We start from the raw sequence: 20,743 nt of genomic DNA, 5'->3' as shown, positions 1-20,743 counted from the left end.
CTCAAGCGAAAGGAACGAACAAAACGTGTGAATGTGTTCGTCGTGCGCGGATGCCTGATTGACTGTACTGCAAATTTTCGTTTAGACACCTACGGCAATGGAGCAGTGCATGGAGAAGCATGTAGAAGAGCTCAAATCAGCAATTAAACTTGTTCAAGGCTCTCTAACTCCAGCACTCAGACAAAAGATCATGTGCATAATCACAATTGATACGCACGGACGAGACATCATCCAGCGCCTTCTGGACGAACGCGCTAATTCTGTTGACTGCTTCCAGTGGCAGTCACAGCTGAAGTACTTCTGGGATACAGAAACAGTCAGTGCAGATCATTCCCTTTTGCCATCGCGTGCGATGATGCCAGTAGTCCTCTTACTGTTAACCGCATACAGAACTTCCAATACTCACATTGGTGACAAGCAAATAAATGTAAGCTCTCTCTTTCAATCATTTTGTTGCGTGGTCGTACAGGAAGAGGCTTCCATTCGAATTACAGATGCATCATTTGCCTACGGTTATGAGTACCTCGGCAATGGGCCGCGCCTTGTAGTCACTCCGTTGACTGATAGAATTTACGTGACTGCAACCCAGGCTCTGCATCTCTGTATGGGATGCGCACCAGCTGGTCCAGCAGGAACTGGTAAAACGGAGACAACCAAGGACCTTGCTTCAGCTCTTGGCAAGGCATGCTACGTTTTCAACTGCTCCGACCAAATGGACTACCAATCCATGGCAAATATTTTCAAGGTCAGTTAACTCAGATGACAAGGAAGAATGGCTCTCACCGAGGACTGAACCACCACGGTTGGGCCTTGCCTTTTGTGCCAGAAACATAAATTTGCTTGCGCTGTGGGTGATCCACGTTTCACCACTTCACCAACATGTTTTGTTGTGTATGCGGTCTTTAGGGGCTCGCTGCTTCTGGTTCCTGGGGCTGTTTTGACGAGTTCAACCGTCTGGTTCCTGCAGTTCTTAGTGTGTGCTCAGTTCAGTTTAAGTCGGTAGTTGATGCTATTAAGGCAAATGCAGAGAAATTTTTTATCCAGGGAGATGAAACGTCTCTGGACCGCACGTGCGGAGTTTTTATTACTGTAGGTTTTGTAGCCTTCGCTGAAGAGCCCATAACCACCCCATGAAATCCCATTGGCCCAACAGCTACATTCAGTTATGTATGCCATGCAGACAAAGTTTGGAATGCTTGTTCTGTGCAATACTAATGCGTCAGATGAATCCCGGGTACTTGGGGCGTTCTGAACTTCCTGAAGGGCTGAAAGCCTTGTTCAGGCCAATAACAGTGGTCGTCCCCGATTTGGAGTTGATTTGCGAGAACATGCTTATGGCTGAAGGCTTCGTAGAGGCAAAGGAATTAGCCCGGAAATTTACTCGGCTGTATGCCTTGTGCAAAGACCTGCTATCACGGGCTGCGCACTATGACTGGGGGCTGCGAGCGATCAAATCTGTACTGGTGGTAGCTGGGACTTTCAAAAGAGAATGGCCAGAACTATCTGAGCAAGCAATCCTCATGAAAGCACTGAGGGATTCTAACCTGGCCAAAATTGTAGCGGACGACGCCAAAATTTTCCAGGGTACAGCATGGAACCTGTCCATCAGCTGGAAATTATCCTGGGTATACCAGCAGGGATTGTCGACGGGCACGCTGCACGTCCGTTGAAACATACGGGAATGCCAGAAAGGTCCCTACATTGGTTGTGCGTTCAGGACTTTTGAGTGACTTATTCCCTGGGGTTGAACCGCCTCCGCAGACTGATGCAGCTTTCTCTGAGGCGGTTCTAAAGGTCTGCAATGATATGGGGCTGACCGTCAACGACGGTCTGGCGCTGAAAGCCCTACAAATGAGGGACCTGCTGGCCATTCGCATGTGTGTTTTCGTCATGGGGCGACCAGCGTCTGGGAAGAGCACAGTCTGGAAGGTGCTTGCAAAGACTCAAGATGCTCTTGGAAGCAAAACTACAATTGTCGACATCAACCCCAAGTCTGTGAACACGGATGAACTCTACGGGTAGGGTGGATTGCCAATATTTCCCACCCTTGATATAATCCAACGTTTCAAAAGAAAAANAAAAACTTTAGGGTGCACGTCATATGTAGGCTTGTGCTCCTATACCAAACGTGCGTTTCTTGCATTTGAAGGAGTAAAGTTTGGCCACACTTCAGGTTGCCGTTGGCTAGCGCTACAAATTTCAGTCGTGGCATTGCCAGTTTGGTACTCAAGCTGTTGCTGGGCATGAGCAAAAATTGGTCTACAGGAAATACGTGGCACTGGCGTGAAAGCATTGCTGCCGTTCTTGCAGGTATGTGAAAATGTCAACTCGGGAGTGGCAGGACGGCATATTGTCAAAGACAATGCGCTCACTAGGACAAATCCCTGATACGCTGCCTAAATGGATTGTGTTGGATGGAGATTTGGATGCCAACTGGATCGAGTCCATGAACTCTGTGATGGACGACAATCGAATCCTCACCCTCGCTTCAAACGAACGTATTCCTCTGAAGCCTCACATGCGGATGATCTTTGAAATACGAGACCTCAATTTCGCCTCACCAGCCACTGTTTCCAGAGCAGGTATAATCTTTGTCAGTGACACATCAGGTGCGTCTGGTCTGCTCTTCAACACTGACAGCTGCACCCACGGGGAAGAATAGGTGGGGGTTGAAGCATGCTTAGCAACTGGCTAGGCTTTAAATGTGCTCTTTAAGTGAACATTCAGAACAAAAATTCGCTTTTGAGTGTAGGGGAACAATGGAGGAGCTACGTGCAAAGCTGGTTGCAGCGTCAGAGCTGGTCGGAGGCAACCAAGGCAGACGTAGCTAAACTATTTGAAAGATATTGTCCTGCTACACTTGAATTCGTCGAGAGGCAATGCAAGCTGAGCGTGCAAGTGTACAGCCTACAAATCATAGCTGCTCTCTGCAATATGGTGGGCGTTCGGTAGCGGTGGCAAACAATCACGGAAGGATAAGCACTGTTAAATGCGGAAAACAGCCCAATAATAATGGCTCTCGTACAGAAAAACATCCTTTCTTGCGCGCAGATGTGTTTTGCCTTGCTTTCAGCTTGAAGGGCTCTACCCAGAAGAGCCACAGGCGCCTGAGTTCGCTTTCGTCTTTTGCCTTGTCTGGGCTGCAGGAGGCAGTCTGCAGGAGAAGGATGGAATCGACTATAGAAGACAGTTCAATAACTGGTGGCGGTCAGAGTGGAAAGTTATCAAATTTCCCAGCAAAGGATCAATCTTCGAATATTTTGTTGACACTGTAGGTCGCCAATCACAGAGCAAAAGCAAGCTGCATAATCATTGGCAACGTTGGGAAGCCAATGCGTTGAGCCTACCACAGTGCAAACCGTTTCAGCCGGTTGTTGGAACAATTGGTTGCATCCCAATCGGCCTCAGGGAATCTGAGCAGGCAAGGCAATGGTGTTTTGTTCAGGCAAAATTTGAAAGCTGGGAATCACAGGTCCCCACGTTGCAGTTCACAGGAACGGAAGCCATTGACAGCATATCAGTCCCAACGGCCGAAACAGTTTCCATGCTCCACTTTTGCAAGACTATACTGAAGATGCACGCTCCAGTTATGTGCATTGGTTCTGCGGGGTGCGGAAAAACCCAGTTGTGTAGAACAGCTCTGTCGTCTCTGGATTCCGAGGCCTTTTCGTCTTTTTCGGTCAACTTTAACTTTTACACGGATTCCACGCTCTTGCAGACACTCCTCGAACAGCCCCTTGAAAAAAAGGCCGGCAGGCAATATGGCCCACCAGGAAAGTAAGTTTCTCAGCATCCTTGTAGCTGCATTCGTAGTTCTGATACTGTATGAACTGTTCATTGTGCAAGACGATTGATTATCCCAGCATCTGAAGAGTGCTTTTATTCCCCGCAGGGTACACTTGGTCTATTTTCTAGATGACTTGAACATGCCTCAGCTTGACCCCTACAACACCCAAAGCGCGATTGCACTGCTGCGACAGCATATGGACTACCAGCATTGGCTCGATAGGAGCAAGATGCAAATGAAAGATATCAGCAACACGCAAATTCTAGCCGCTATGAATCCTACAGCTGGGTCGTTTGTCGTGAACCCCCGCCTCAGTCGCCATTTCTGGGTATTAAATGTCCCCATGCCTGAATTGACGTCCCTCTTCACAATCTACGCTTCTATAATGAATGGATTTTTCGATGTGGGAAACTATCGGAAGGCTGTTAAAGAACAAGTCATGCCAGTGATCAAAGCAACCATGGGCATATATACAGAGGTGAGATTTTTATTTTTGGGATCTGCACTTGGTGAATGGCAGGCTACGTCCTTCCAATTCATACGCACCATGCCGAATTTTCCAACAAGTACGACTAGAGACTCAGTAGATACGCCGAAGCGTAAGGCTGTTTGGCACTCAGGTAGTACAAGCATTCCGGAAAACTGCCGTCAACTTCCACTACGAGTTCAATATGCGGCACCTGACAAATGTCTTTCAAGGGATTTTGTCCACGCCTCCTCAAAACATGCAGGTGATGTATTTACGTCGGCTTAAAACAAAAACGTCTCTATAACCTACACTTAGCTGTCAAGGCAAAGTGTTTTCGGCCAATATCTGGACTGGCTGGCCCTCGCAGGATCCAGAAAAGCTGGTACTTCTTTGGCTCCACGAGTGTGAGAGAACCTTTTGTGACCGTCTTGTTACGCCAGAAGACGGAAAAAAATACAGAACGATTGCGGCAGAGTGTGCGAAACGGAACTTTGGGAAGTTCAACATAGGGAAGGCCATACAACCAAAGAATCCGGAGGCTGTCATTTTTGCTCATTTTGGGAAAGAAGGAATGGGAGGTCAAGCGAACATGGCAGTTAATAGAGACTNAAGTTTTTGTTCTGTTCTGTTTCTTGTTTTGTGCCCCAGCCTACGATAGGATTGGTTCGATGGATGAACTTGCAACAATCCTCCGAGGAGCTTTGAATGATTACAATGAGCTGAATCCCGCAATGGACCTGGTGTTGTTCGACGACGCTATGCATCACGTCTGCAGAATTTGTAGGGTCATCAACAACCGAGCAGGCCATGCGCTTGTTGTGGGCGTCGGAGGATCGGGGAAACAGTCGTTGACGAGGCTATCGTCATTCATTAGTGGCTTTGCGACTCACCAGCTGAGCATTTCGTCCACGTATGATATCCGGGACCTCAAAAATGATATTAGAGTAGGTAGTGACTGTGCACACGACCCAATAACCTCCCACTGACGAGCATACTAACAGACGACATAGTGCTTTCTTGCTACGTTTTTAATCTGTTTATGTGTGCGCGTGTTGGGGTTATCAACGCATCGCAACCCTTGTGATTTTGGAGCGTTGTACATTCCTCAGGCAATGTACTCCAGGGCAGCCCTAAAAGATGAGGGAGTAGTGTTTTTGCTGAGTGACGCGCAAATTGCAAATGAAAGGTTTTTGGTCTATGTAAACGACTTACTTGCGTCCGGGGATATTGCTGATTTATACGAGGGAGACGACAAAGACCAATTGATGAACTCCATTCGGCCCCTAGCGAAAGCTGCTGGGGTTTCGGATACGCGAGAGGGCTGCTGGGGTTTCTTTATTGACAAAATCAGGCGAAACTTGCATGCTGTTTTGTGCTTGTCCCCAGTCGGCGACGGGCTGAGGTGAGGATAGGAAAGTTATTGGTTCGGCTTTTCGAAAGCTCTCAAAGTTGTGCACACCGAAACCCGTATGGCACTGCAGCAGTGGTCACCAGTGCACACCTATGTTGGTCTTAAATGGCGCATGCATTAAGGCAGGTTTTTGCTTGACTCAGGACTCGGGCTCGCAAGTTTCCAGCCCTTGTCAACTGCACTGTTATAGATTGGTTCCAGCCGTGGCCCTATGAAGCGTTACACTCGGTGGCAAGCAAATTTTGCGCGGATCTGCCAATCGGCGACGCAGACTCCACCCGCTCTTCAGTTGTGGAGTTTCTGCCTTACATGTTTTATGCCGTCAGCGATGCGGCACAAACATACCTAGAAGTTGACCGCAGGTAATCAAGGGGAACGCCAATCGACTTGCCCTACAGCAGCGTCGCGGTTAGACGAGGAACAGCTATGTTGCTTGCACCTGACAACACGACAAAGATTTGCATCTGTCTACATTTGGTTGCAGATTTGCCTATGTGACTCCAAAAACGTTCATAGAGGCCATGAAGCTCTACCAGACCATGCTACTGAAACGCATATCTTCTATAGACGAGCACAGCGAGCGCCTGAGCAGCGGCTTGTCGAAGCTTCTAGATACTCAGGAAAAGGTGTCGGCATTAGAGGACGACTTAAGGGAGAAAACAGTTGCGGTCGAAGAGAAAAAGGCAGCTGCTGAGGAGTTCGCGCAGAAGGTTGGTGAAGAGAAGGCCAAGGTCACTGCCGAGTCTGAAAACGCCAATGTTGAGGCTCTTAAGTGCGCAGAAATACAGAAATCCGTTTCTGAACAACGAGTGAGCCAGCCATGGACACACAGCGGAGAGCAAGCAGCTTTGAGTGTAGTCAGTCCTTTAGCTGATGAAATATATAATGGCGCGGATTCGCTAACATAATGAGTAATGGAGACTCTACCTATTTATCACTGATCTACTGCACCTCGCCTGCTTGCACTGCTCAAAGCCGCATGCATGCACTGAATGGGAATATGGAAGGATATAGAGCTCAAATTTAGTGCAGCCTGGCTTAACAAGACGCACAGAAATATGTTCATTATGGCTCTTTAGGCATCTTGTGAGGCCGATTTGGAGAAAGCCATCCCCCTAGTGGAGCAGGCAGAAGCTGCGCTGAACACACTCAACAAGAAGGATTTCCAGGAAGCAAAAGCTCTCAATAAGCCTCCGCCGGGAGTTGAAGACATCACCGCTGCCGTTATGCACTTGCTTGCAACAGTTGACCCAATAATTGAGGTGAGGCCAGTAACATACCAGTAATCATGTGCTTCTCCGGCGATAAGAAGAGGATTCTCAAGCGTTATTCTTGTTGTAGCTGCGATTCAGCGACATTTGCGTCGACCGCCATGATTCCTCTTGCAAGTTTAGAACGGTTTCTTTTGCTGAACCGCTGTTCCACGAAGCTTGCTTCAAGGCGCCCAAAGAAGTGTAGGGTGCTGATAGTTTGCATGCAGGTAGACAAACAGGGAAAGCTGAAAGACAAGAGCTGGAAGGGCGCACAGAAGATGATGAACAATCCAGAAAAGTTCTTGCAGACGCTCAAGGACTTCAAGAGTGTCATTGATGATGGGCGTGTGCCCGAGCAGAACTTCAAAGCGGTGGAACCGTTGCTTGCTCTTCCTCATTTCAATCGCGAAGCTATTCAGAAGAAGAGTACAGCTGCAGCAGGTCTTGCAGACTGGGTAGTCAACATTTACCAATACTACACGGTGGTTGTATCCGTTGAGCCCAAAAGACGAGCATTGGCAGAAGCCACTCAACAACTCGAGGATGCAAACAAGAAGCTCGTCGAGGTGCAAAGGCTAGTTGCGGAGCTTGAGGAAAAGGTAATGACAGGTGACCCCGCTGAGAAGTCAGGTGTCTTCACGTTCTTACACCAAAATGAAATAGACACTTTAGTTTTAAGGAGTTCGTGAAAAAACACGGCGTACATACTCTTCGAAACTGAATGATCCGAGCAGTCCTCTTGTCTTACTTCAGCTGGGTCAACTTGTTGCCGAATTCGATTCCGCCATAGCCGAGAAAAATGCGGTGGAAGCCGAGGCTCAGAAGTGCCAGACCAAATTAGATCTCGCACAGAGGCTCATGCGCTCGTTGGGATCAGAGGGAGCCCGCTGGGGGCAAACTATTGATGATTTAAAAGAACAGGTAAGCGGACAGGCCATGCGATTGCTGTCAAGCTCAGTTGTCACATCGGTTAAGCTTTCCCTTGGCCAGTTATGCCCCTCACGCAGGCTTCGAGAAGGAGAAGCCCCATACGGCAGTGCCTTGATTTAGGGGCTACGGAAGCTTGGGGATCGTATGTTTGACTGTCGGTGCCTGCACTCAGCGACGCGTCTCTGTCGGCGACGTATTACTATCGTCATCCTTCGTAGCATATGCTGGAGTGTTTAGCAAAAAGTATCGGGATTGGCTAATGTACGAGAAGGCGGTACCATTTTTAGTTGATCGTGGCGTGCCCCTACGGCAGCCCGCAGATGTCCTTGCCCAGCTTACAGATGAAGCCGAGATGGCTCTGTGAGTGTTCCACAAATGTAATCTGGCTATTCTATTGGCATACACATTGGAATACTGAACCTTCCTTTCGAAATTCCAAAGCGGCGGAAATGTTCGCAAATTTCCTCCCAGAAGCTACAAATACTGGTACGTCAACAAGCAGTTCAACTGTTAGAGGTCAGTGGGTGCCGTTGCCTCTCAGGTGGAATAACCAGGGGCTGCCATCTGATGCAACGTCCATAGAAAATGGTGCAATAGCATCTTCGACGGAGCGTTGGCCCCTCATGATCGATCCGCAGTTGCAAGGGAGAAAATGGATTGTAGAAAGAGAAAGGGAAAACCGCCTTCAGGCAAGTGGTTTGTCCACCGTTTCATCGTTGCCATGACAGCATCTCCCTTTAATGGTGGTGACGGCGTATGCTAGCCTTAAACGGCCAACAGGCGTGCATTACTTTTCACGGCAGGGCAGCAGCAGCGAGGATATCATTTTTCTTTTGAGCGAGCGAGAGTGTTCCTGAGGAGTCCTACATATGCAAGAAGATTAACAGCACAGTAAAGGTAGTTCCCACAATGACTGTGCCAGCGTATGAAGTGCAACTGCAGGTGCTACGCCTTAGTACTCCTCGAATGGTAGCTTTGATAGAGATGGCAATTCAGCAAGGCACAAGCGTGCTGATTGAAAATTTGGAAACCTCCGTCGACCCCGTTCTGGCTCCTGTTGTAGGACGCCAAACCATCCGTAGAGGGAGGTCGCAATACCTCAAACTGGGGGATAAAGAGGTTTCTTACAATGCCAACTTCAGGCTCATTCTGCAGACGAGGCTATCTAACCCACACTATCCCCCAGAACTTCAGGCTGAATGCACGCTTATAAATTTTACAGTTACTGAGAAGGTAAGCTGTCTTGCCATTCCTTGTTTGATTACAGAAGGCTGCGCAGCACCAGCCTTCATAGGGCTGGTGATCCTTAAATGCAAACGCATAACCGCAAACTCTNCTCTGCTCCCAAGACCAACAAATATGAATGAGTTCCATTTGCTTGTGCTTACGAAGGGTCTGGAGGACCAGCTACTTGACTTGACAATGCAGAAAGAACAGCCGAAGCTCTTCCAAAGAAGGATTCACCTTGTGCAGCAGCAAAATGAGTTTACTATTCTCCTTGCCGAGCTCGAAAACACCCTGCTGAGGGACATATCATCTGCGGAAGTAAGGAATCGTAATGATATCTTCTTTGACTACGTCATCGGCATCAAAACCGGGGCGTGTGAGGGGTAGGGGTAGTAGATTTCCTTCGAGTTTAGTACTCTTTCATCGTGTTCTACTCATTTCGTCAGCAACTACGCCTGCTTTGTATCAGCGAGAGGTACTTCGTGTGAACTGTTGGGGGTAAACTGGCGCAGAGTAAATATGAAAAGCTGTGAAGAAAAGGTGTGAAACCCCGTTTCTCTGTTTCAGGGAGACGTTTTGGAGAACATTGAGCTTATTCAAAACCTAGAAAAAACGAAGAGGGTCACCACGGAAGTTTCTGAGAAAGTTGCCCTTGCAAAAATTACTGAGGAGAAACTCAATGCGATATCCGAAATGTATAGGCCTGTAGCGCGCCGAGGAGCGAGGCTATTTTTTATGTTAGCTCAGCTTTTCAAAATCCACAGTTTTTACTTGTTTTCCATGGAGTCGTTCGTGGCAGTGATAAACCGGGCAATCGACTCCATTTCAGAGGTGAGTAGGCAATCTTGCGGAGCGTTGTTTTGCAAATAAGTACACGCCAAGAAAAATGCACTGCTAGAGTGACGCAAGACAAGCCGGAAGCTCACTAGGGTCACTAGCGTCGTACAGAGCCTTTGCGAAGTTCCGTTGCACTCAGAAACCCCAAACAGGTGAAGAAGAGGACGCATACCCCGCCACACAGGACGGAGTTGCAACCCCAGAGGAAGGGCTACACGATGATAAACTCAGCGCTAACAACTCTGCGGCAGAAGAAGCCGGTGAACCTGCAGTCACAAAGGATTCAACAGAGGAGAACAATAACGAAGTGGGCCATTGATTTCATGTGCAGCTGAGTGCAGAGATAACAGTCCCACGTATCACCACTCTGGACGGAAGATGGTACTTCTTCTAATTACCGGGGACTCTAGTCTGACCATCTTCTAGTTGGAGTCTATTTTGCAGACTACTGCTGGTGAAGCAGAAGGTGAAGATGGGAAGTCCGGTGAGGAGTCAAACGCACCAGCCATCGGCGATTCACAAGGTGGCGGAAACGATGGGCCAAAGGGCGAGCTAGGGTCTACAGATCAACAACCGGAACCTTCCGTTCGAAACACTGCTGACGAATCTGTAAAAAATGAATGCCCAGAGGAGGAAGACGAGAAGGATGTTATCCCTGACGCGTCTCGCGTTGCACTGCTCAAGGACGTCATAACGAAGTTTACCTTTGTATCGTGCAACAGGGGCTTGTTTGACAGGCATAAGCTGACGGTTGCTGTTTTTCTGACCCTGCGCATCATGGCAAGTTGCTACCATAGTCACAGAAGCTCCCCAGCTAAGTTTGCTCGACAATTTTCTTGGACACGAGGGATATTTCCTCTGTTACTCTCCCTGAATGATGGTCTGTAATATGCCTTACCACCGCATGACAATGATCACCTGAACATTGCACTGTCCAAACTGCGTTTAATTCCCTTTCAGGAGGAGCAAAACACCGTCACAGAGGAGGAGGTTCGTCTACTTTCTCAGGTTCGCCCAGACCCAACTGCGCCCCCCATGCCTGAGGCTGCTCGTGGATGGCTCTCCGAGGCAAAATGGGCCTGCTGTCGGTCATTAGAACAGCTGAAGTCATTCAAAAACAATCAAATATCCTTGTTACAAAACTTCGATCAAGACTCTCTCGGATGGGCAAGGTGAGTATCACATGGCGTCTCGAACTCCGGGCTTGCTGCCAAGGCGATGCTCAAAGTCAATTTGCCGCTTTTAGAGATCTGCATGCAGTAGCCCCGCCATCTGTAACGCGTGGTAGCTGCTCTGCATTAGGTTCCTGATGACGGCGCTCTCCTTCGTACTAATTGTTGATTGTGAGCTTCACCAGACCATAGCCACACACCACCAGTCAGTAACGGAATGCTTCTAGTTTGCGCTGCACAGATGGATGGCTGAGGATACTCCAGAAGGAGCCGATCTACCACGGATGTTCAAAGGAATTAGCGAATTCGAAAAGCTCCTTCTTCTACGATACCTTAGGCCAGATCGAATGATTTCGGCACTTCAGCAATTTGTGGCTGGGCAGCTGGGGCACTTTTTTGTAGAGCCTCCCGCCATTGACTTGCAAGAAATCGAAAAAGAAGCCGATAGATTCACTCCGTTGTTCATTGTCCTGTTCCCGGGTGTTGACCCCACACCCGTGCTAGAAATAACCGCAAGATCCAAAGGATGCACAGCTGTCAGCTTCCTACAGTTGTTTGTTTGTAGCGTCGCTATAAGAGGATATCCTGGGCACCGCACTACCCTGCAGCATGTGGATGTGCTCCACCAGGCACTATGCGTGTTTAAGTGCTTGCGCTTAACCACTGTGTTCTCCACAGTCGGGTCTTTCCGAGGCGTCAGTGAACCTCTGAAGAGAAAATATCCTTACAGCAAGGTTGGACAGGCATAAAATTGTTGCTTGGGGGCGATGTCGGGTTTCTGTTTATCAGGACAATGGTAAATTCGTTAATATCTCCATGGGTCAGGGCCAAGAAGAACGCGCAATCGCTGCTGTTCAGGAAGCAGCACAGCTGGGTGGCTGGGTTGTCCTGCAAAACGTACACCTTATGCAGGAGTGGCTCAAGGTAAGCAAGTGTTTGACTTCAAACACAAGCCTAAACGCGTTGCTCCTCATTCTAGATGCTGCCTGAAAAGCGAGTTACATGCAGGCAGCTGCGAATAGTTCTTCTTCCTCTTCAAGCTGCCGCCACTCTGTTTTGGCTACACGCAGTAGTCACTGTCGTTCATGATTAGACCGAATTACTATCTGGTCTGCAATACTGCAGCGCCTTCAGAGGACGCTAGAAGAGGTTAGCGTGACTGCTCATCGCGATTTTCGGTGCGTTGTAACTTCTGAGCCCCCACCTCTCCGAGACATGCAAATAATCCCCGAGGCCTTGCTTCAAAAGAGCATCAAGATAGCAGATGAAGCTCCCCAAGACCTTAAAGCCAATCTGCGGAGGGCCCTCTCCTGCTTCTCGCAGGTCAGTACATAGGCATTTGCCCTTGCTTGAAGTAACAAAGTGCTGCTAGGAACCCAGTTTGAGAGAAAAGGAACTGGCTTACCCTTGAAGGAGTTCTGGAAAGCACCCGCAGGTTGTAACCCGAGGACAATTAGGTTCCTCCTCGAGGGTTTGTTGCAGCCAAGCACGCACTCTCATGTAAATGTGACTCACAAATGTGACTGATGCTGCAGGAGGTGGTGGACTCCTGCTCGCGTCCCCGAGAATTTAAGGCCCTTCTGTTTTCCTTGTGTTACTTCCACGCACTCATCATTGGCCGCAAAAAGTTTGGTTTCCTGGGTTGGAGTCGATCATACTCATTTAACGAAGGCGACTTGACCATATGCGGCAACGTTATAAAGAATTACTTGGATAAGTGCGAGTTTACGCATCACAACGCTTATCATCCGCAATTAATGACTGAAAGAATTTTAACTGCCCCGAGCATGTGGGACACCATCTATTCCTGTTGCATGACGGTGGCCGCTTAGGTACGCTACAATTCCCTTTGAAGATATTCGATACATCTTGGGAGAGATTATGTACGGAGGTCACATTACAGATGGGTTTGACCGGCGCTTGAACAACACCTACCTGGCGAATTTGATCCTGCCCGAGGTGCTCCAAAGCTATCAGCTCGGGCCTTCTTTCCGAACGCCCGATCCAGCCAAGACTGAATTCGCTGCATACCAGAAGTTTGTCGAGGAGAAGACGCCGCCGGAGAATCCTCAGGTGTGATGTAGCATCTACGAATGCTACGGAACCTATGCAGAAACGGAAACTTCCCCTGTGGTTTTTTGCACTGCCACACACCAACTAATCTCAGGGAAGATGATATGCAATCTTCTTTAGTAGGAGCGCAACCCTTTTAATGACTGTGAGTACCTGTCGCTGATGTGAAGGTTTTTGGGCTGCATCCAAATGCGGAATTGGGTTGCCTAAGCTCCCAAAGCGACGAACTGTTTACTACTCTACAAGTAGGGCTTGAGAAAATCTTGGCAGCCAAGGGGATCTGCCCGTAGTTACTAGAGATGTGTGCGTATGCCGGAGTAAATTAGGAGATTGATATCGTCACACTCCAGCCTAGTTTTGAAAGCTAACGACAGCACACTGCTTTCGTTCTCAGGAGGTCTCAGGCGTTGCTGGAGGTGGGAGTTCCGCAGGGCGAAAGGAGGACACAGTGCTGACCATGGTAGATACTTTGTTGGGGAAAGTGCCCGTTCCATTTGATGTAGCTGCCATTCGTGCAAAGGTTAAGGAGTTCCACCCTGCAACCGTTGTCTGTCTACAAGTAAGCTGCCGGTCCTCCAGAAGGCGAGAACACGGGAGCATCGTGAAGCGAGAACATGGGAGCATCGTAGCACTTTTCTACCACCTACTTTAGGCAGCTACTTCAGGGAGCTCGCGGAACAGCGCTCCCACGTATTATCCCGTTTTTCACCTGATTTTAGTGGTGGGTGGTGTGACGAATCAGGAAGTGGAACGAATGAACGTTCTCCTAGCCGAAGCAAGGCGAACTCTGGAGCAACTCAAGAAGGGCCTCGAGGTCTTGCATGCACCCACACTACGGCATGTTCCCTGCTTTGGTGGCAGTGCAAATGTCGCACGACGCTGTTTCTCATTGCATAGGACCTTTAGCAGCAACAAAAAAAGGGTTTCCCTGAGTGTAAAATCGGCTTTACAGGGACAATGCGCAGATCCAATGAGCAGGAAGAGTGTCTGTTGCTTGTGGACAGGGTGCATTAAACGTGACGGACGCTATGGAACAACTTGAAGCCTCCCTCAACATGGGTAGGGTCCCTGAAGCTTGGAAGCCGTACGCGTACGAATCGCGCAAACAGCTGGGACCTTGGTGAGTCTAGTTAAACGGGAAAACTTCTACACTTTTCATATTGTAAATATGGTTCACATAAACTGCCTGTGCGTGCTGTTCCGTTGAGGACGATGCTGCGTCAAAAACCTCGCCATGCAATTGCGTTTACGAATTCAGGGTAAACGACCTACTGCATCGTGTGAAGCAGTTGGAGGAGTGGAGCACAGACTTCACACTTCCCTGTCCATTGTGGATTTCCGGGCTCTTCAACCCCATGTCCTTCTTGACGGCTGTTATGCAGGTTGGTCTTCCCAGTGAGGCGCAGTCGACCGACGTGCAAAGTAGCCCAATCACTTATGCAAATTGAGAAACACACAGCTGCTGCATGCCTCTTGTTGGGCACACGTGAGTTGCGCCTGCGCTCCCAGGTGCGTGCCAGAGCGGAGTCGCTCGCTCTAGACCGCATGTGCTTGCGGTGGACAGTGACAAACATACGATATGGAGCTGCAGCAACAGGTGTGCAAGGAAGCGCAACCCAGCAGCAGCCTCTGTCTACTCCTGAAACGGGCGTGCTCATTCATGGGCTCTTCCTAGAAGGTGCAGCTTGGGAAGAGGGCAAGGGAGACGTTGAAGGCAATCTGACAAATGCGCAGCCAAAAGTCCTCCAATACCCGATGCCGGTCTTCCTAGTGGAAGCCATACCGACTGCCGAAGTTGACAACACTGCAATGTACAGCTGCCCCGTTTACCTCACATCTGCAAGAGGCCCCACATACGTAACCACGGCAAATCTGAGGTGAGCAGCTTAGCCTGTCTCGTAGCAAAGCATCTCACTTTGAGCGACACAGCAAACCCGTCAGCCACGACTGAGCATCTGCTGCACAGGGAACCATTGAACCATTGTCTGCTTTTGCTGTGGGGGCTGTTGCCCACCTTGTGGTGACATTGCATTAGAATGAGCGCCGACGACTCGGAGCGTCGTTGGATACTTGCCGGAGTGGCGCTGACAATGGCGACTGACGCATAAATGAAGAAATCACATTTCTACGCTTGCAGCGAAATTGCTGCAGAATCCTTTTTGCTGAGGAAGGTGTCTGGCTTTGCACCAGGGCGAGTAGGTAGCCCGCCACACCAACCTGCTTCGGGATCAGTTTACAGCAGCATCTAATTTGCATGCGTGCTGCGTTTTGCTCTCTGATACACCCACAGTTCGGTGGCCAGCCAGATCAGTTTATCTACTGTCTTTTCCAGAGGACATAGAAGCTTTCACACTCCCCGCTCTACCCAATAGGTGGTACGACCTCCAATACACAACATGTGTCTCGTCACGCTATCACGCCACATCTGTCCCTGGACAGGCAGTTTCACCGAGAACCCCTAAAGAGCTAGGGACGCTATACTAAAATCGAAGGGCTGCCAGTCTGCAACGGGAGCGAATACCCTGTCAGGTGAAAACAGCGTAGACGCTGCAGGGTACAATATGTGCTCATATTTCGTTAAGCCATAAGACTAGGTACCGCCNACCGCTTGATGGGGAGCTGTTGCGGGACGCTACGTCGGGTGAAAGCGGGCGACATGCTCCATCTCTCCACACAGTTAATGGTGGGCAAATGGGGAAGCTGGACACGCCAGCTGGATGAAAGACAAGCATAATGACTACAATGTGCAGCAGCTCCCCTCCTAGTGTTAACTTCCACTTCGTTGGGAAAGACCGTGCGCCGAGCGCTCATGCCCTGCAGTGGGCTCGCTGGAGGCACCCAATATAGGCTGTAGCGCAGATGCAAGAACTGTAAAGGGAAATTTGAACCTGCGGAAACGGAACGAGAAGCTACTTCCGCTCTGGCTCACGCGTGACATATTTCCCACATTTCGGAAAAGTCTCACTTTCCCGCCCTGCTGGCACGTAATTTGCAGCTTTCCGTGCTGTCCTCCCTTCATGTATAACGCAGTTAATGGTCCAATTGTTTAAATAAAGCAGGGTATATCACCACACAACACGGCATGGGCATGTTGTATAGCCTGAGGATGCGGCGCGTAAGTTTAGCAATATAAGGGTACGGCGCCTCCAGCTTCTGTTGTTCATAGGAGTGGCATTCATAAGTAAATGCAAAACAGCATTATATTCGCTTGAATACACAAGATGTCAATTGTAACGTGATGGGCGCCCCCTACAGTTCCGATTTTGGCGGCCGGCGCTTGCATGTGCCGCTGCTGTACAGCGCCTTATATGACTGGGTGTAATTCACACTTTTGCTTCTGCATTAATTTCTAGTGAAACTTTCACTGAAGTTCTTTGAGTTCTTCTGGACTCACTCGCCAACGAGCTGATATCTGGTGTTGTCAATTCATCCGTCCGTTTCCTGTAACTGCATGTCACGCACTTCGTGGCTTCCCTACTGTCCTGTTTTTTTTCCAGAAAGAATTGGTAGAGGAGCCGACTCACAGGGCATTTTCGAGTACAGAGCGGGTGCCCTTACGAAGGACACGCTCTAAGCGAAAAGTTATACTTGGGATTCGGTGCACACCCACGTCGGACTTAAGGCGCCATTCTGCTTATTGCCTCCTTGATCCCTCTTCACGGAATATTCTGCTTGGGAGGATCGTGAAAGATTCAATTCGCGCTCAGGTTGAAGGTCCAACTTGCCCAACAGCGACGCACATGAGGCTTTTCGGACTCAACCGTGCTGCAGGAGGTCTTTTTAACTGCATTGCAGCTCGGGTGTAGATCCATTTACCGTAGGTGGACCTTTTCAGCGGCCCGAATTTGCGTCGAAAGAGCATCTTGTTCACTAACCGCGCGCAGTCCACGTTCGGGCAATGGACGCGTCGGAGTTGTTTTCCATTTCCTCGAGGCAGCCTGCCCGAATGCCTCCAGATATCAAGGAACTGCCCCCCATTACTCGCGGACGCAGCAGCAATCTCCCAGACAGGGTCGGCAGTCCATCAGGAAGCCCGCATCATTCTCGCCGGAAATCAGCTGGCTGTTCCATGCGAACAGTGAAGGAGGAACGCCAACAGGCAGATGCAGGGTTCAGTGAGGAAGCTATCGGAAGCCGCGCCAGCCTGGATTCAGACAGGGAGACAACAGACGGCCACAGGGAAGATTCGCGGCAGCCTCGCCCAGCTTTATTTGCTCGACACCGCACGGGACGAAATCATGACCTCCTGGTTCCGCACAGTGGTAGTAGTAGCAGGCGCTCAAGCTGCAATTCGTGAGTTCTCATCATCATTGCCTGGAGAGATGATTACAACGTTTCCGCTGCTTGGGTGAGTTACATGCTCACTTGTTTTCTGTTGTTTCCTTCACAGGTCGTGCGGCCCGCTGCCCACATGGGACGAATTCTTCGAGAAATGCGAGGACGTCAGACCTTCAGATACTAGCGACGTAAGCCTGCTCCTCAAATGCTTGCCGATTATCACATGTGCAGTGTTTAGCTGAGTGGCTTAGGGGTGGAAGGCTCTTAGGCGAGCAAGTTCATCCTCGAGAAACTGGAAGATGTGAGAAGCGCACTGCTTCGAGCCAGAGCGTGCGTCAGTACTGATCCAAGTCTCTTGTACCCTCACTACATTCGCTGGAGGAATTGCTTGCTATGGGATGCGTTGCGCCGTATGGTTGTATGTAGACCTTCCGTGTGTACTCTAGTGGTTCCTCTGGGCCGCTTCTTTTCCTGCTTCATGGAGCCGGCCANTCCCGTGGCCTAAACCTTTCGTACATGTGGCAGGATGCGCATTTCGTCTTATTTTAGGGTTTATAGTCTAGGAAGAATCCCTACCATAGTGAAATAATGGTGTTATTTTATTATAATGCGGCTGTTTCTATCCAGCGTCTACTACGGGAGGGCTCACTGCCGCTGCGCGTATTTGCTTATGATGCAAGAGGGCACGGTGCGACCATGTGTGCCGACAGTAAGACTTTGTCAGCCGAAGTCTTAACAGAGGACGGTATTGCAATTGTGCAGTATCTTTTCAACCGCCTGGTGAAAGATGAACTATCGCCAAGCGGTATCCGACAGGGAGAACCAGCTCCAGAAAGCACGAAGACGGATGGAGCTGTAGGAGGAGAGGCCAATGCGCACCGAGATCCAGATTCGCTCCCATCTGTAATTTTAGTGGGCCACAGGTTCGTGCCGCACCCTATGATCCTGCCCTTTTGGGGGCTCGTTGACTACCTCAGAGGAGCGTTGATGTATTTTCTGCCGGTCTTGCTTGTGAATCTTGGCCAATGCAGCATGGGTGGAGCTATTGCCACACGGATGGCGGCTTCGGGGCGCGTTCCGCAGCTTCATGGCTTAATGGTGTTGGATGTGGTGGAAGGTATGCCGTTACCCTGAAGAACACGCATCATCTCAGCTGCTGAGCAGCCTGTTGTTGTGCTTGGCGCCTCACCGACAAACTAATGGACGCGCGTGTGAAGCGCTGTGTCTGCCTTTTGTGCTAATGCTCGACTTCAAAGTTAGTTCAATGGACGGCTTCGATTCAGGTAGCAAATATTTGGTATTCGGGCGTATGATGTTTTAACAGGGACCGCTCTGGCAGCCTTGCCGCAGATGGCCGCCTTCGTCAGTCGGTTCCCCAGCCTTTTCACGAGCTGTAAAGAGGCTGTGAATTGGAGCATTTTTGCTGGACTACTGTGCAACAAGAGCAGCGCTGCAATATCAATTCCTTCCCAGCTTGTGAAGACCACTCGGGGGGCACTTCCAGCGAGTCACAAGGGCGCAGAGAAGGGACCGCCTGACGAAGAAGTATGGTGAGCCAGCGAATGATAAACCTACTTACCACTTTCCACCCAATGTTGCTGAATCGCTAGGATATGTGGTAACTGATTGAGATGGGAGCAGAACTACTATGAAAATGCGGTAACTGTTCTCTGTAGGACATGGCGCGTTGACGTGATGGCCACGGAGCCGTATTGGGAAGGTGCGTGCGTCTCCTTTACACGTCGCATTTGCGGATAACTGGTGGACAGGCTGGAATATTCAGTCAATAAACATACCATGCATTTTTCTGTGTGAATTTTCAGGATGGTTTCGGGGGATGTCACAGGCATTTCTGGCAAGCCGTTGCGTGAAAATTTTGATATGTTCTAGCAGCGACCGCTTGGACAAGGAGCTGATGATAGCACATATGCAGGTGACCCAGTACTCCCTCAGGAGTGCATTCCCTACAAGCACGATGCTCGTCTCGCTGCCAGAGTTGCGGAGGGAAATAGGGGCAAAAGAGCTGTAGTGTGCGCTGGATGTTCCGCGCAGGGGAAGTTTCAAGTGCAGATTGTTAGTGGTTCAGGCCATGTCATTGAGGTGAGGGCAGTTGGAACGCCTGTATTTTGTCTCGTGTAGCTGTTGCTGCTATAGCTGTGCAGCAGCAAAACTGGCACAGCAACAGGCGTCTCTTTTGCTTCACAAGAGGAGCGCTGGCAAGGCTGTGCTCGCAGTTTCGGATTTGTGGCATGCTGTCGTGTACCTCGCATTTCTGCAGGAGGATCAGCCTGCCGAGCTCTGCCGTGTTGTCCAGACGTTCATCACCCGTTATCGGCTCCATCTACCCCCCAGCCAGCGCGCGGGACTGGTAAAAGGATGAAGGCAATTATGGTCACGTAAAGGTACCTTCGCGCTTTCGTAGTTTGCTGCATTTTTCACAGCCTTGTTGGGTAAGCGTTAATACGCCCATCGCTGGACTAGGACGGACCTTTTCGTGCTCTGCAAGCGGCTCTCGAAAATCCGGCACAGACTTCCATCTCGGAAACTGGATTCAGGCACTCTCGTCTTCGCACGCATTTTGCTGTTTCGTGTGTTGGTGATGCAACGCACGCGCTGAATGTGACTATCAGGATCTGTAGTTTTTTGAGAGCTATTTGGTACGGCAAAAAGCCGTTATGCAGGAAGGCGCTGCATTTAAGGACAATATGTACTTTTTTTCTCCCAAGAGGCACTGTAGGGTGTGGTGATGTGGCCAACAGCCCCTATCTAAGTAACTTTATTCTTCGTAATGCTCTTGACAGTTTACCGTGCACCAGGGAACGGCGCAAGCAGTAGTCGATAGTTTGGCTGCTCGCCACTTGATTGCATCACGTTTACACCTGCTGACTGACTTGCGCTGTTGGAGGAGCTGCATATTGCGGCCACACTGGCTGCATCAATGCGGTGTACGCTTTTCGTCATCGATCTCTGAATTAGACCTCAAGCGGTGTGACTAGAGTAAATGGCAACGGCCTACATGTTGAACAGAAGCACTTCCTACCCTCTGTTGGAGTAGGCAGTTGAAAAGCGAGGATAGCTCCGTTTTGCGACGACACCCACAAACTGGATGATGGAGGGGCCTGCTAAATTGACAAACTTGCGCTTTCTACGCTTGCTAATGTATTGGGTTCTAGCGGTGCCGCTCTCTGCGGAAGTACCAGCTTGGAAAGGCGGCGAACGCGGAAGGAAACGTATCGACACTTTCGCCTAGTTACAGCGGGCAAAGTGAGAAGAACGTACATTTGATGCAATTCTGCCATCTGCTCA

At 49.7% G+C, this 20,743-nt stretch overlaps 2 protein-coding genes across 2 annotated transcripts; both read left to right on the top strand.

Moving 5' to 3' along the window:
* Positions 1-97: 97 nt before the first annotated feature.
* On the top strand, positions 98-15,267 carry EMH_0006840 (uncharacterized protein; the record flags this gene model as incomplete). Its single annotated transcript, XM_013497678.1, has 37 exons — positions 98-316; positions 470-745; positions 907-1,089; positions 1,224-1,584; positions 1,718-2,018; positions 2,311-2,609; positions 2,728-2,801; positions 3,074-3,271; positions 3,446-3,609; positions 3,893-4,265; positions 4,408-4,518; positions 4,624-4,660; positions 4,905-5,200; positions 5,366-5,658; positions 5,811-6,029; positions 6,152-6,476; positions 6,747-6,929; positions 7,148-7,519; positions 7,674-7,841; positions 8,023-8,210; positions 8,392-8,487; positions 8,693-9,083; positions 9,243-9,395; positions 9,645-9,908; positions 10,054-10,221; positions 10,359-10,664; positions 10,875-11,086; positions 11,328-11,622; positions 11,876-12,010; positions 12,221-12,409; positions 12,622-12,803; positions 12,919-13,159; positions 13,554-13,718; positions 14,164-14,279; positions 14,418-14,541; positions 14,669-15,036; positions 15,195-15,267. 37 exons carry the CDS (start codon positions 98-100, stop codon positions 15,265-15,267), a joined length of 8,118 nt encoding a protein of 2,705 aa, XP_013353132.1.
* A 1,790-nt stretch (positions 15,268-17,057) lies between these two features.
* Positions 17,058-19,817, top strand: EMH_0006830 (protein phosphatase methylesterase 1, putative; the record flags this gene model as incomplete). Its single annotated transcript, XM_013497677.1, has 8 exons — positions 17,058-17,452; positions 17,550-17,625; positions 18,065-18,554; positions 18,762-18,987; positions 19,114-19,157; positions 19,261-19,370; positions 19,490-19,537; positions 19,716-19,817. 8 exons carry the CDS (start codon positions 17,058-17,060, stop codon positions 19,815-19,817), a joined length of 1,491 nt encoding a protein of 496 aa, XP_013353131.1.
* Between the last annotated feature and the right edge of the window lie 926 nt (positions 19,818-20,743).

The sequence above is a fragment of the Eimeria mitis genome, genomic scaffold, assembly GCF_000499745.2.
Source record: "Eimeria mitis Houghton genomic scaffold, Emh_scaff284, whole genome shotgun sequence".
Classification (NCBI taxonomy): domain Eukaryota; phylum Apicomplexa; class Conoidasida; order Eucoccidiorida; family Eimeriidae; genus Eimeria; species Eimeria mitis.
This window is presented reverse-complemented; position numbering and strand designations above follow the sequence as displayed.